This window comes from Callospermophilus lateralis, chromosome 5, assembly GCF_048772815.1.
Source record: "Callospermophilus lateralis isolate mCalLat2 chromosome 5, mCalLat2.hap1, whole genome shotgun sequence".
NCBI classification, from domain to species: Eukaryota; Metazoa; Chordata; class Mammalia; order Rodentia; family Sciuridae; genus Callospermophilus; species Callospermophilus lateralis.
The window spans coordinates 124,285,670-124,300,959 of NC_135309.1; the positions used below are offsets into that span (position 1 = coordinate 124,285,670).

Consider the following 15,290-nt stretch of genomic DNA (forward strand, 5'->3'; position numbering starts at 1 on the left):
TGGAGTGATGATCTGCTGTATATATATATATTTGTAAAGTATTTAAGGAGATAGAGAATGGTTTGAGGTTGGAGAATACTGATATTTCAGAGAGGATGGTCTGGGAAGGTCTCTCTCTGTGGAGGGAACATTTGTTGTGAGGCTTGTAATTCAGGGGCCCCAAGACCTCTCTAAGGTTCATTGATTTGCAGGACTTGGTATACTAATGACTACCATTTATCACAGTGAAAAATATAAAGCAAAATCAGCAAAGGAAAAAGGCACATGGGGTGAAGTCCAGAGGAAACTAGGTCGAGCTCTGAGTGGTTTTCCAGTGAAGTCACACAGGATGCACTTAATTGCTCCAGTAAGTTGTGACAACACATAAGTGTTTTCTATCAGGGAAGCTCAATGGATACTGAATGCCCAAGATTTTTACAGAAAGCTGTTCAGGTAGGTGCCCTCTGCCTACTATGTACCCAAATCCCAGACTCCAGGAGGAAAGCCAGTGTCCAGAATAAACCACATTGTTTGTACAAACAGTTTAGACACATTGACCCCTGTTGTCCCTCAGGGAAAATTTACTATCAGTGTAGAACACTGCTTAACTGTCAAGTTCCCAGCTGAGGGCCAACCTTACATGCAAACCGACCTAGAGAAAGGCAATCTTTAAAACATTTTCAAATTTATTCTTTTTAATTATATATAACATCCAGATACATCTGACATCATCAGTCCCCAGCACCCTCTCCCACGTCCCCGTTCTCTACTTCACCAATCCCTCTTCAATCCATTTACAGTTTACTTTTTTTTTTTTTTTAATTAGTGTCCTGTGGATACACCTGATGCCAGGACCCACCATACCACATCCATGCATGCACATAGGAAAATTCGGTCAGATTCATTCTACTATTCTTCCCTTTTCCAATCCTTAAAGGAAGGCAGTCTTAAGCCTGCTGTTAACTATTTTCTAAATAGGAGTGAGGGTGGGGAATTGGGGTGTTCAGATGATTCATTTATATGAATATTATAGGGGAGAGTATTCCTGGAAAAGGAATATCCCAGAACAAAGGTAGCAGGTCTGTAGTGAGCCTGCCATTTCTGAAGGCAGGAAAAACTTGGAGCAAGTAGACCAGATGGAGAGAAAAGGAGAGTGAGAGATATTAGGCTCCCTGGTGAGAGTTGATTTCTGGCCAGAAGAACCTCCCAGTGTCTCCCTGAACCACAGAGTTTTGTTCCATCAAGTTTCCAGGGATGATAATGGGGAAGCAGCCATCATCTTTCAAGTTCCTGCTTGAGTCAAGCTGAGTTCTAAAAGGATGATATAAATGATGAGATGAATTCTCATTTAATTCTCTTAATGACTCTTGACTCAAATGAGATGAGATTGCAGTTGATTTGGGACACAGAAAGACCAAGTCACTTGGCCAAGATTGTGCAGTTAATAGAAAAGTGGAATTTAAGCCCAGGTGGTCTGAGCAGAGCAGCCACACTCTGCAATCTATAGTGGGAGTATTCTTAAACTGTGTTTTACAAGCGCAGGTTACAACCTATGAGTCAGGACCAATATTTTAAAAACAAATTACATTGAACAAAATAGAACAGGTAGCTTCAAAGTGCACTGTGATTACTGAAAGTAAATATTATTTTGTGACACTTTTGCTACAATTATAGATAAAACACACACACACACACACACACACAAATATACGTGTTTGTACTAGGTTGCTGCATGAATATATTCCTTACTTTGGATGTTAATCAAAAATCTGTGAGTCATTGATCCAGCAAAGCTAGATAATTTTATATTGATGACTCTTTTTTTCCCCCATCCCTTTTCCTGTTTCTGGGATAACCTCTCCTTTCATGGATTGAATCAAATCCACTGAACTCCTTGTATTCACCAGGACACCTAGAAACTGGTGCTCTAAGGCTATAATGGAGTTGATAGAACCTTGAACAACCCACACCTGGCTCCTCAAATACTCCATCAGGGTAGTTTACCGCATGTAAGGAGTCTCTGTGTTCTAGGCAGGGGTCAGATTGTTTCCTTTAGTTTTGGAGTCTCCCTGCAACTTCCCATCATAGCCCTGCCTGCCTATCACCCTGCACAGCTGCTATATTCTCTTCAGCAGTAAAGGAGGTTGGGATGGAAGGGACAGATACACTGTCTACACACCCGGCTGATTCACTTTATGGACTGCTGTCGTGGTCCAAAAATCATGGCAATGAAGGGAAAAAAATAAATAATAAAGTTTTAAATATTCTAAGACAAAGGAATATATATGAGGGCTTATAATTATATTACTTTCCTATTATATATCATGTAATGTGAATGAATTTGCCTTGAGGATTTTCCAATAATGTCATTTGTGCACTGAAATTTTATAAAATAGGCATTGTGATTATGCTATAATCAACATAATTTTCACTTGATGGAAAAGAGCCTAGAAGCAGCTAGGAATTGGTCTTGCTAATTTTGAAAGGCTGTGTAGGAAATGGATGACATGTAAGATATCCTTTTACTTTCTTCCCTTACTATTATTGTTTGTTTTTTTTTTTTTACATTGGAGTTTCATATCTCTGTCTTAACCACCAGACTACAGAATAATAATGGCAAATAAGCATAGATAACTTTCTGGAAAGACTGTGTGTATTTGTTATGTTGCAGGGAGTTTTCATGAATTGATATCCTTGAATACGACTAAAGTGGTCAGATTTGTTAACGTTTTACTGAAAGCTGATGCATAAAGCATATGCATTTTTTTCGCCAAAATAGTAGAACTGTGAGAGTACGTTTTTCCAATAACCAATAGTCTCTCCAAAGCTATGGTTACTAGTTACTTCTATCCAGGCAAAGTTTCTATCCAGTGGCATTTCTTATTGTAGAGCAATTTGTCAGTGATAATAAAACCATCTGCATAGTCACATTGGTAGCTAAGACTGACGCAGTACATACCCTGGGCTTGCCATTGTTCTTAGCACTTCATGTGAATCCTCAACATCTCTATGTGATATTATTTTTTATTTTAAAGATGAGGAATCTGTAGCACTGGGAGGGTTAGACACTTGGCCAAAGTCAAACGAGTGAGAGCTTCTGGGAGTAAGCAGCAGTTAGGATGGGAGTCTGAACTCAGCCACAGCGCTCTGCTCCTTCTTCCTTCACAGTTACAGTGAAGGAGCCCAAGGACCAGAGGAAGCAGATAAAGCCAGTGTTGCTCTTATTCTCATTTTAAGAAGTCAGAATTAAAGCTCAAGAGATTGACAGAGGCTGGAGATGTTGCTCAGTGGTAGAGCACTTGCCTCGCATGTGCAAAACCTTGGGGGGCGGGGAGAGAGATATCTTAAAAGATTTGCCTAAAATAGCAGAATTAGAGTTAAACAGAGGCAGGCAGAATCTGAGGCAAAGGCCATTTCGCAAATGCAGATCCCATAAAGCCTCTAAATACTGTGCTGTCCCTGACTTGGACCCAGAATTTTCTCAAGTTCATCATATGATCTTTCACGGCCATTTGCTCTCCTTGCTTATCATGAGGACCTGGGGGAGGTTGTGACAAAGTCAACCTGCAGTCTACCTGAGGGTAGGAGATGGCAGTGTGGGGGATAGAGCCCCTGATGGCATCTCAGACTCTGAGGGGAGTTCAAAGCCAGACCTGAGTGTGAACTTATCAGTTCCAGCGTTTCATTTCTACTTCTCCTGAAGTAGAAAACAACATTTCCTTAAACCACAGAACTGTCTGCTGATCTGTAACGCCATTCAGTGAGACAGGGAATCGTCTGTGTCCTGACAAACTGAAATTAGGAAATGAAGTTAGGCCATCTTGTGTGAATCCTTTGCCTTTTACTCTGAAATATATTTTACTAAATACTTTTGTATTCAAATGTGATCAGTGATTTTTTTAAGCATATTTGATAGAAGATATGTGTGTCCACAAGGGGGCTTCATTTTCCTATTTTTCAAGTTTCTCTTCCTATGAGAAATACTATGTATTTCATCTTCTTGTTTATACACTGAAACTAGAACCATTTGCTTTTTCTTGTTTCTTTCTTTCTTTTTTGTTGTTGTTGTTGCTGGGGATTAAACCCCAGGGCCTGGCACATGCTTGGCATGAGTTCTACTACTGAGCTGCACTCCCTAGCCCTACTTGCTTTTGATAAATACTAAAAAGAGCTTCAAGAACTAGGCATAGTTGAAAAATTGGAGCTGCAAAATTTGAAATGACAGCTGAAGTCCTGAGGGGGTCAAATGGTGGGATAATGAATTCATGAACATTTTACATCCTTCATATGAAATTCAAAAGAAAGGTCTGAGTCTTTAAATATTAAGATCATAATTTGGATTAAATTAATAAATCCCCTAACTTTCTCTTGGAGCTATGTTTTAAAAAATTTTTTCCAAGTTGATTATTTCATTGGCTTCAGATTGTTTTTAAATTTGAGCTCAAGTTCGGATTCATTGTTGTTCTTCTCCCCACCTAACTGAAGTTTCTGTTACCAAGCATGGGGCGCTAACCAGGCCTTCCCTGAAACAATGGTGCTGTTAGTTAAAGAGAATTTGATTTTATAAGTGAAGACATGAGGGTGCTAGCTCTCCTTCTGAGTGGCAGGTTTTCCATTTGTTTTGCAAGATGGTATATTCCAGAGCGGGGAGGAGAAAGCAGCTTTCCCCTGTAGAGGAACTGCCGTAGAAAACATGCTTCCTCCTGCTCTTCTGTGCCTGGTGTTGGAAACAACGAGTGTTTACAAGTTACAGAGGAGAAGTGGTAGTACATTGCCAAGTCAGTTTGAGTTCCTAAACAAATGAGAATAAGACATATAGAAAGATTTTTTTAAGTGTAAAAAGTGAGAAAGTGGAATGAGTGGGTTTGGCATTTTGTTAAACAGGCCAACTTGTATATTTCATACAGACTATAGCCTTTGAAAGGGTAAAATGAAGGCTAAAACCTTATAATTTGAACATTAAGTTGATTAGCATTTCTGGTAGCTGTTAAAAAATTGATGTCCTAGAGCTTAATGCTGAAAATCTTCAGTGGCCATATTCTAAAAGGCAAGATATAGGAGCATCTGCTGATAGCACAGTCATTAAAAAGATAAACTAATCATCTTATTGTGGATGCTATAGAATTAAACAAAATCTTCAGACAGTGTTCTAGAACAGCCTCAGTGGTAGTAATCTTCACAATCAGAAGGACTTTTAAATAACATTGATATTGATATTAAATGATATACAAAAAATCACATCTGGGCTGGGGTCATAGCTAAATGGTATAGCAAACAAACCCGTTAAAATCTATCCTCAGAGCCAAGTCTGATGTAGAAGATGGGTAACAACATAAAGCTGACATTTATTGAAGACTTACTATGTGCCAGAAAAAGTTGTTCTAATACATCATTTAGATCAAATCGCTCAGGATACATAATAGCTCCAATCATTCCTACTTTGCTGATGAGGAAAAGAAGACACAGAGAAATGAATAAATGTGGCTAAGTTTACATAGCTGAGAAGTAACTGGAACCCCATCAGGCACTAGACAAAACAAAATAACATGTTCTTGAACCACCTGAAAATAATTTCAAAATATTCGAGCAGTGCCCTTGTTATTGACATGTGTTGTTTTTCTATACAGTCACCTTGAAGAGGAAAACACTCATTTGGACGTGTAAACTACAGTGTGTATGCACACGTGTGTGCGTGTATATGCCTGCATGCATATGTGGAGAGTGCGAACACTTATTTATACACAACTACTTTCTATATACTTTTGAAAGCTCAGCTATTAGCTTTCAAAAATGTTAGGGACGATTCACAAAGTAGTTTTTCTGTGCCATCAGTAGATGGAGCATTAGAAAGAATCAGTAAGGGTTTTTATCTTTTAGCCCCATCATGCCTGATTTAAAAACATGGGGATCTAATATACTTTCTGATTTCCATGTCTCAAATTTTGCTTAAATAGTTACAAGGTGATTAGTGAGCATGGACTGAGTTATTTCATAAACTGCTTACTTTACTGAGGAAAATGCTTCCCTTTAACCAGGGAGCTTATCCATTAAATGGCTTAGGACTGAAGTTTTAAACATGTTGGTAAAAAGCATAGAAGAAGATTAAGTTCTAGTCAGAGAGCAAAGAATGCTCAGGAATGTGCTCATAGTGTTTCTGTGGGTAAGGAAAAAAATACACTTTAGTGATAAAATACTTGTTTTTAGTCTTAGTGAAATATGGAATGTAGGATTGCGGAAACCCAGAACAGCCTGATTCCATCAGATGTGATCCAGGGTCCAAATTAAGCATCTTAAACTCTACACATTCAAAACTGAACTCCTGATCTTACTCCCCAAGTCCACTCCACCTGCAGTCTTCTCACTTCAGGGCTGGGAACTCCTTCCTCCTAGCTGTTGCCACCCTAACCATGCGTCATTCCGTCCTCCACACCTCCCCACTTGTAGCTCCTCAAACCCTGGCCTTACCCTCAGGGGACACCCAGAACTGGACTCTTCCCACCACTTCTGCAATGTCTTTCATCCCTCTGTGGGATTATCGTAGTCACCCATTGCCAGGTCTCCCTGCTTCTCCCCTGCCCAGTCTGTTCTTGACCCAGAAGCCAAAGGTTTGCATATTTTCTGTACTAGGTCCCTCCTTGCCAAGGGCCCTAGATGGATTTACCATCGCACTCAGGGACAAGCTGATCCATCCCCTTTTACTCCTCATCTTGCTTATTCTGCTCCTGCCTCATTGACCTCTTCCTGCTTCTCTTAGAAAGGAGGCCACTCCCACCCCAGGGCTGTTTGTCCTGCCTGGAGGGACCTTTCCTGAGTTTTCACATGTTGACAGGCCCCCTCCTTCATCTCCTTCCAGTATTTTCTCCAAGAAGCCTCCTATTTACCATTTCTCCATTCCTGAACCTTTTCTTATTTATTTCTTCCATAAAGTTGTGAAATTCTAAAACAATACATAATTTATTTTCTTATGCCCATTATTTCTTCTCTGTGTCCCTTTTTCTCCTCCATTGAAATGTAGACTCCAAGAGGTCAGGACTCTTTTATTTATCAATATTTTATATGCAGCCCCATGTTTGTATGATATGTCAAAATCCATTCTACTGTCATATATAACTAAAAAGAACAAATAAAAAAAAGAAAAGAAAACATTTTATATGTACCCAGAACATTGCCTGGGACATAGTAGATGCTCAATAAATGTTTGATGACTTGTTGAATTAAAATGTTTGGGAAATGAAAATAGTTTTAAATACAAGTGCAAAACAACAAGTTATTAGATATAGTTGTAAATGTGAGCTATCGGTACAACAAACATTACAAGGACAAAGGAACCAGATATTTGTTTTCCTATAAAATATGTAGAATAAAGGGGAATTTGAATTGTCCAGGGGGTCTGTTTTCCCCTCAACAATTTAAAAGCAGACTAAATAATTTGCTTCTTAAAGTGATGAAGAGAAACCTTTAAACCAGCCTGATGAGGTAGGTTCTGTATTATCTGAGATGACACATAAAGTATTTAGCATATGCTTGGCACTCAAAAGCTGCTTAGTAACTATCAGCTTTTATGATTATTACATTTTATGTAAGTTCATATGCATTTTAAATAATCAACTTTGAATAATTTTGAATACTGTTTTTATTAAAACCTCATAAATTACATGCCTTGAATGTCATCTGGCTTTATATGTCTGTTTTGAATTAAGAACACTCATTCTTTTAAAAACTCTGGTGAATGGGTATAGTTTTTAAATCCTTGTACAGGGGCCTGAGTGTCCCGCCTATCCTGTTTACTAATGTGATAAGATCAGAATTAATCCTCAAAAGCTTTGTGGGCCTCTTCTTTTTCAGGTATGGGTGAATTCTGTCACAGAGGTGACCAGAGGTGAACTCTGTGCAGAAGATGAGGACTCCTCCCCACAGGACCTGGTCTACTGGGTCACTCCACCCAGCAATGGCCATCTGGCTCACAAGTCCTTTCCTGGAAGAAGCATCCAGAACTTCACCCAGGCTCAAATCAACAAGGGCCAGCTAGTGTTTGTACACTCTGGTAAGTCACAGAGCAGAGCAGGGGAAAGCTGAAATGTGTTTCAGTCAGTGGTTAATATGGTAGTCAGACTTCAGAGTCATTGGCGGAAAACCACAGATCTGGGAGTTTTCTAAACTCTGCAACTTTTTTTTTTTTTTTAAGTGACAAATTTAATAAGGCTAACAATAGCAAACATGAGAGAGTAACCCTGACTCCTCCTACATGGCTTACTTCAATGTCATGTTACATCTATAACCTTCTTAACCACTCACTAACATAGCATGTCTTCTCTGTCACTCTCCATCCTCTTCCCTCACTGCCTGGCATAATGTGGGTTAATTTGGACATTTATTTGTTGCCTGTCTTCCCCGTATAATCACGGTAAGGGCAGGACCTCTTGGTATAATTACAGTAAGGACAGGACCAATCTTGAATCTATACTCCTAGAACAGTAACACACAGTAGGTGTTCAATAAATAAAAAATTGCTGAAAGAATGAAATAATATTGAACACCTATTATATACCAGAAATAATATTCTGGATGCTAAGGATGCACTGGCAAGCAAAGCAGATATTTGTTCAAGGAACAAATGAATGAATGAATGTAACTAATTTCTAAAAGGCCCTGATAGTTAAAGACCTTTTCTGTTTCTCCTTGTTCATCAATCAATCAATATGCCAAATGGATCCTGGAAGTCTGCAGAAAGGGTGGCCCAAGCACTTTGCAAGGGCATCCTGGCTTTGTTTCCAGGCTGCTGTGTCAGTGGACTGAGAGAGGCAACAGAGGACAGGGCGGGGCGGGGGGTGGGTGGTTTGTGAGGAGGCATGAGCCAGGAGGACACAATCAGAAAGCTAAGATGTCATATTTATTCAGTTATTTTGAGTTATCTTCTTTGAAGATGCAGTAAAGAAAATAAAGATAAGACACCTTCTAAATATAAATGTAGTAATATCTTGGTTACTTTTGAATTTAATGCAAAAGATTCCCAAAGAATCTGAAAATAAGCTGGGCATGGTGGTGCATTCCTGTAATCCTAGCGGTTTGGGAAGCTGAGGCAGGAGGATCTAGAGTTCAAAGCCAGCCTCAGCAACAGTGAAGCACTAAGAAATTCAGTGAGACTTTGTCTCTAAATAAAAAAATACAACAAAAAGGACTGGGGATGAGGCTCAGTGGTCTAGTGCCCCTGAGTTCAATCCCTGCTATCCTTCTCTCCAAAAAGAGAATCTGAAAATAATTTACTCTGTGAATTATTACTCTCTCACCTAGTGCTTCCAAACTTAAGCCTGGGATGCTTTGGTGTTAGATTTATTGACTATGCCAGATCCACCCACATTCATGGCAAAACATTGCTTCTAGACTGGATGATGTTTTTCCAAATATGTATTTCCATTTTTAAAATATGTACAGATGTGCTGTTTAATAAAACACAATTCATTTAAAGAGGCACTGAGTTGGTAGGAGGTTTCTTCAAGTGACATATTTTTTTGAGAGTGGATACCAAAAGTCCAAATATTATTATGTAAGGGCTTAGAAATATTTTTTTTCTTTTTATGAAAGGATTGCCGTATTTTTGGAATGGAGAGAACTTCTCTAGAGACTTGTGGGTGGGGGGCGGGGTTGAATTTCTAAAGTTTTCCAGTCTACATAGGGAAGCAGTCAGTGATTCTCTACCACGAGTCAGGCACCTTCAGAAGCCCTCTGAGCAGTAGAGAGTAATGACCTCATTCATTTTCAGGATGAAGAAACTGAAGTTTAGGAAGATTAAATTGGTCTCACCCTAAAACTGGGCTCTCTCTGCCAGCTCCAACCCACTGAAGAACTGAAGTTACTATCTGCAATGAAGGATTAAAACAAAATTTAGCTCTCTGGGCTAATTGAGTTGTCATTTACTGGGTCAATATTTGCTTTTGAGAGTAGAGAAAATAATTTCTCCTAGATAAGCAGGAAGCAGAGTTAAAGGCAAAGTTGATGTGGGAGCCATTACATTTCCTAAATGGACTTTGAGGCAAGCTAATAACTCTCAAAATGTCCAGAGCCCAGCTACAGATGAATCTGTTGCTGAAACCAGCTGGCTCTCTCCTAGCACATCTGTCCATCATCAGTCCCAAACAAAGACTTAGGTTTAATTAGTCTCTCTTAGCATTTTATATGTGCAAAGTGCTCCACCATTAATCTAATTACCTATTCCATATAACAACCTAAGTAGGTTGACAAAACCAAGATGTGAGAGGCTAAGTGATTCACTTAAGGTTGACCTTCTGGAAGTACTGTCTGGAAAAATCTGAGCTCATACAATAGTAGATCCACAGTTCAACCCTGTTTCCACATCTCCTTCCTTATCTTTCCTTGGTCTTAATTAGTCTATTAGGGCACCCCTCATATGTTATTTCACATTTATTTTGGTGTATATCCTTTGATTCCATTTTCATTTTGTTTCTGGATTTATGAAATATTTGAAGTACCCCCATTCTCTCCTTAATTTTGTGTTTCATTTCAAAGTGCTGTTTCTAGAAAAAAAAATGCAAAGCAACATTTGGTTGTGGACTCTGATTCTGAACTAGGCAAATTCAGAATCTGTGACTTTTGAGTGTTTGGGGAAATTTTTAACAATCTGCAGCCATTTTTTTTTTTTTTTTTGGTGAGGAACTCTCATTATTTGTTTAGATAACAGAGACCCTAAAGCCTGTCAAACAAGCCACCTATCTTTTATTAAATTGCGTTATAAAGGCAGCACTGATACCTAATTGCAGAGTCTGACCATGTCTTCTTTGTTCCTTACCACATGTCCCTAAGGATGACAAAGATACATTTCTCCTCAGTACATGATGTAAAGACCTGTGGGTCTCCCAATTTACTGCAGGATAAATATTTTCAAAGAGTGATAGGGATATGAATATCGGGGTCTCCATGGTGATCTTGCCTGGTGCTTTGTGAGTCAGATTAGTAAATCACTCCTGGGATCTGGATCGATGAGAGTCCATCTCAATTTCACTTATGCACATAAGTTAATTTTTAACTTTACTCATATCACCAATCCCTTGACAGCGTGTCAGAGTGTAATTCTCTCCTTTCAGAAATTTAACGAAAGCAAGGCTGGGTCTTTCCTTTCCCTCCCCTTCCCACTCTTGGCAGAATACAGCTAACTTGACATAGATACATAATTAAAAGTGTAATGGGGCAATAAGTGTTATTTAATTAACCCCAGTTTTGGTTTTCAGTATTATCAATTAAGTATGATACATATTTCAGAAATTACTAGGGTGTGTGTGTGTGTGTGTGTGTGTGTTTAGGGGTGTGGGTGTGATGTTGCAGCCTTGCATCACTTTACTGGTATAAATTGCTTCCACAATAATAAAATGCAGGTTATGAATTACTTTTTAATTCAAAAAATTTTCCCAAGATAATATCTTTGCTTTGTTTCAGTGTGTAATGGGGTTGGGAGAGTCCGCATTTCAGACCTTCATTGATACATTTTAACTCTATGTCTTTGGCAACACAACCATGCATCACTTAACAATGGGGACATGGGCTGAGAAATGAGTGCTCGGGTGGTTTTGTCCCTGTGCAAACATCTTATATTGTCCTTACACAACTAAGATGGCTACACTGCCTCTGGTGATCTAATCTCATGGCACCACTGTTCTCTATGCAGTCTCTTGTCTGAAGCATTGTTAGGTGACACATGATGCGTTTGATTTGGTGAAGTCAGTGGCTGTATTAGCTTACTTACAAATTGATAGGTTTTTTTTTTTTTCAGGATCCCTTGGGGGGTGAGGGTGAAACTGGGTGGCTTTTGCAGCACAACAAAGTTGACCAGACTGTCATTTCTTCTTTTGAAGGAGCAATGTCAGGAGGCTTTAGTTTTCAGGTCACCGATGGTCTGAACTTTGCACCTCGGCAAATCTTTAGTATCACTGCCCGTGCCTTGGTCATTAGCTTAGAAGTCAACAGAGGCCTGAGCATCTTTCCAGGTAAGATTTCATCTTGGGCAAGTGTTGTTTTGGTTTAAGTGTTGTGCTATTTGTTTAGAGAGTTCCACCAGCATGGTATAACGTATCATCTTTACCTGTGGATTGCTATAAAAACATTTATAAAGTTCTAGAAACAATTCTCTGCAGAAATCTAGCTGAAGCGTACACAGCCCTTCTGTCTTTCCCCTTTCTTCTTCCTCAGAAGAGAGCGTGCTGGTGAAGGGCAGTGGGGAGGAGTCATAGAAGCAGCCATCTTTATGGTCCCTGTATATTTTTCCTACTCTTATAGTGTCCTTACAGAAGCATGGAGAGCCAAGCTGTGCAGTGCTCATCTGGTTTTATTTTCCTGGGATTTTTGTATTTTTGTTTTGGTTTTGGTTTTGCAGTGCCAGGGATTGAACCCAGGGTCCTGCACGTGCTAGGCAAGCATGCTATCACTGAACTACACCTTCAGTGGAATTTTCGTATTTTGAATATAACAACCCTTGCAGCAGGAAGAGACTGTCAGTGGTTTCAGAGAGCACTTGCTTTGGGGTCCTGCAGCCTCTGAATGGCTGTTTGCCAGGAGTCTCAGCCTGTCTGGCCTAGCAGGAGCTAAGAAGCCCTCTCTGGCCCAACACCCTCATCACAGGGTGAGGGAAAGTTTTATCCAATGGCAGCAGCAACAAAAAAAAAAAGGAGAAAAAAATTGAATTTGTTATTTCCAAAAATATAAAGGACCAAGGTGGAAATATAGGAGATAATAAAATTTTAATATCTAGAATGTTGAAGAAGAAAAAAAAAACCAAAAGCATCTGTACACATTGTGGCTTATTTAAATGACATGCATTACCAGTGAAACATAAATATTCAAGAAAGACAGGAATAATTTTATTAGTTATGGTCAATCCTAGACAGTTGTTTTAACTACTGTTAAGATTTTAAAAACAGTGATGCCTGGGCTTCACCTCACACCAGTTGAAAGGGTCTCTGGAATGGGGTTTGGAATCATTTTTTAAGAACCATTTGGTCCTAAGTGGAGCCAGGAATCTGGTCCTTAGATTCCTACAATGACACAAGATAGGTGACATTCTCCTGGGAAGCTGGCAGGCTTTGGGGCTTAAGGGAAGACTCTTCCCTGGCCTGTAAGTCAGTAAGGGGTGGAGGGAGCTCACACACTTCTGTAGTAGACTTAAAGGAAAATGTCTTTTCGTTTATAATTATTTAAAAATACAACCAAATACTTTTAGGAAAAAAATTTTGAAATTTTTAGTTTTGTCTTCAGCATTTGAATCCATAAAAACAAACCCTTTCAAAATGCAACAAAAGATATGGTAGCCAAGATTCTTCTATTCTAAAACATTTTCTAATTTTTCTCTGAGAATAAGTAAAATGCTTTGATCATTTTTTTCAAGGTTGCCATTTAGTGTTTTCAGAAACAGGCATTCTGAAAAATACTACATTTCCCAGCAATCTGAAAAACATGGCAATCTATTTCTAAAAAGTTCAAAAATCAAGGTAAATCTGGTTGCTGTAAAAGATTAAGTACCTTTCATCTATTCAGGGTAAACGGATTCTGGTTTAATAATTGAAGACAGTTATATTAAGAGAGAGACAGAATCATTATAGTTTAGAAATGAAAAAGTTCTTGGAGCCTGTTTTACTGAATATTAGTTTGACAGGAAAAATATATTTAAAATGTACAGAATGCCCTTCTCTTCTTTATAGAATTATGCAAAACATTCAGTTGCATAATTCCCTGTTTAATATTTGGGCACAGCCTTGAGCAGCTGTCTTCTTTCCTTTTCCAACAAGCCTCACATCTTCCCGGCCCTTGCTTCTGTGTGTTGGAGAACTCACTTCTTGTATATTATCCTCAAATCCCAAAGTGTGTTGCACCTTTCTCCAAGCTCCTCCTGACACATTAGCTCTGTGCATGTTCTTGGTTTCTGTGTCAGCCCCTGTCCCCACACTGTGACTTATTTCCTGCTCCAACTCCTGGTCAGAGGGAAGGAAGATGAATTTTCACACATATTTCCACTGGCTGCTCTTTTATTTGATAAAATCTCCACTTGGAAGAACTTGGAAATAAGAACTCTGGAATCACAGATCTTAGAGTTGGGTAGACTTACAGATCATTCAGTTCACTTTTCTTGGTGTTTTTCTACCCTAAAATCCTTGAGTAACAGTTACCCACCCCCTTCTGTATCAGAATCCCCTAGTGTGAGCATCCACACTAGTAGCCACTCGAGGACTGTTGGTCCCTGATGCTGTGTCAGCATCATGGGGTGATGATGACAGATATCCCACTGCTTCTTCTCCTAGGCCTCCCCAGCACCCACCTCTTCAAATTGTCATGCTAAGGGAAGGAAAGCAAGCCGTGTCTTGCCTCAGCATGTGATTTAAGATGTCATTTGTCAGTTGTTGCTGACCTATGTGTTCAGCACCTATATGTTCTAAAATATCAGGGAAAATCTATTCTTTTTATAGGACTATCATTTTTTTAGAACTATTATAGGAGTAGAAAATCTATTCCATTTATAGATTGGACATTTGGATTTGTTGATGCTTTGTGTTTTTATACTGTTTGTGTCTTTAATCTACTACTTGGGTTATTTTAAGGATTTAAGTGAAATAATGTTTGTAAATACTACTTTTGGTCCATCTCTGTTTGGCAGAGAAAAAACCTTTTTAAAAGTCCATGTTCACACCAAGCAGCCCGCTTCCTTTCCCTTTATGTGTGGGCCTGTGTTCCCTGGGCTGTCCCTATGTAGAGTGTCAGATCCCTGAGAATGGAGCCACTGTGGTAAATGTTTGTTTTGCCTCTTTCTCAATGTTATTGATGTGTTGACATGCACAACCAGGAAAACATGCATAGCAATTTAATAAAAAGCAACAATTATGTAGAAATGTATATTTTACTCTCTTTGGTTAGGGAAATATTGCAACTTAGCATTAGTTAACATGAAAAAAAATTAAATTTACATTGGTCCCATACCATTTGGGCTTTTTCTGCTAGCTTGTCAGACTTCGGCTATTTCTGTTTTGGCTCCTTTGTACACTCAGTCTTAAAAAATGGCCTTGGCTTGAGACTTGTAGGAATTTGCATGGTAAGCCAAAATAATTATTAGAATATGTAGCATGGTGAATGCTTAAGGTTAATCGTGACTTCTATCCCCTGCCAAATTGGAAAATCAGTTTTTGACTCAATTATTTTAAAGTAGGAAGGACGCTAGTTCTTAATGAAATTATTTTTCTGTGAAGTAAAGAAAGAAATCTACCCAGAGTATATTTCCATTGTGTGATTTTTAGTTTATTTCACTTTATATATATTTG

The 15,290-nt window shown here is 38.9% G+C and overlaps 1 protein-coding gene across 1 annotated transcript in view; it reads left to right on the forward strand.

Moving 5' to 3' along the window:
• Nucleotides 1-15,290, forward strand: part of LOC143400502 (chondroitin sulfate proteoglycan 4-like) — a 55,741-nt gene that overhangs the window by 17,679 nt on the left and 22,772 nt on the right. Inside the window, exons 6-7 of the mRNA XM_076857699.2 lie at nucleotides 7,825-8,023; nucleotides 11,844-11,975. Coding sequence (XP_076713814.2) covers nucleotides 7,825-8,023; nucleotides 11,844-11,975 — 331 coding nt within the window. The remainder of the gene's footprint in view (nucleotides 1-7,824; nucleotides 8,024-11,843; nucleotides 11,976-15,290) is intronic.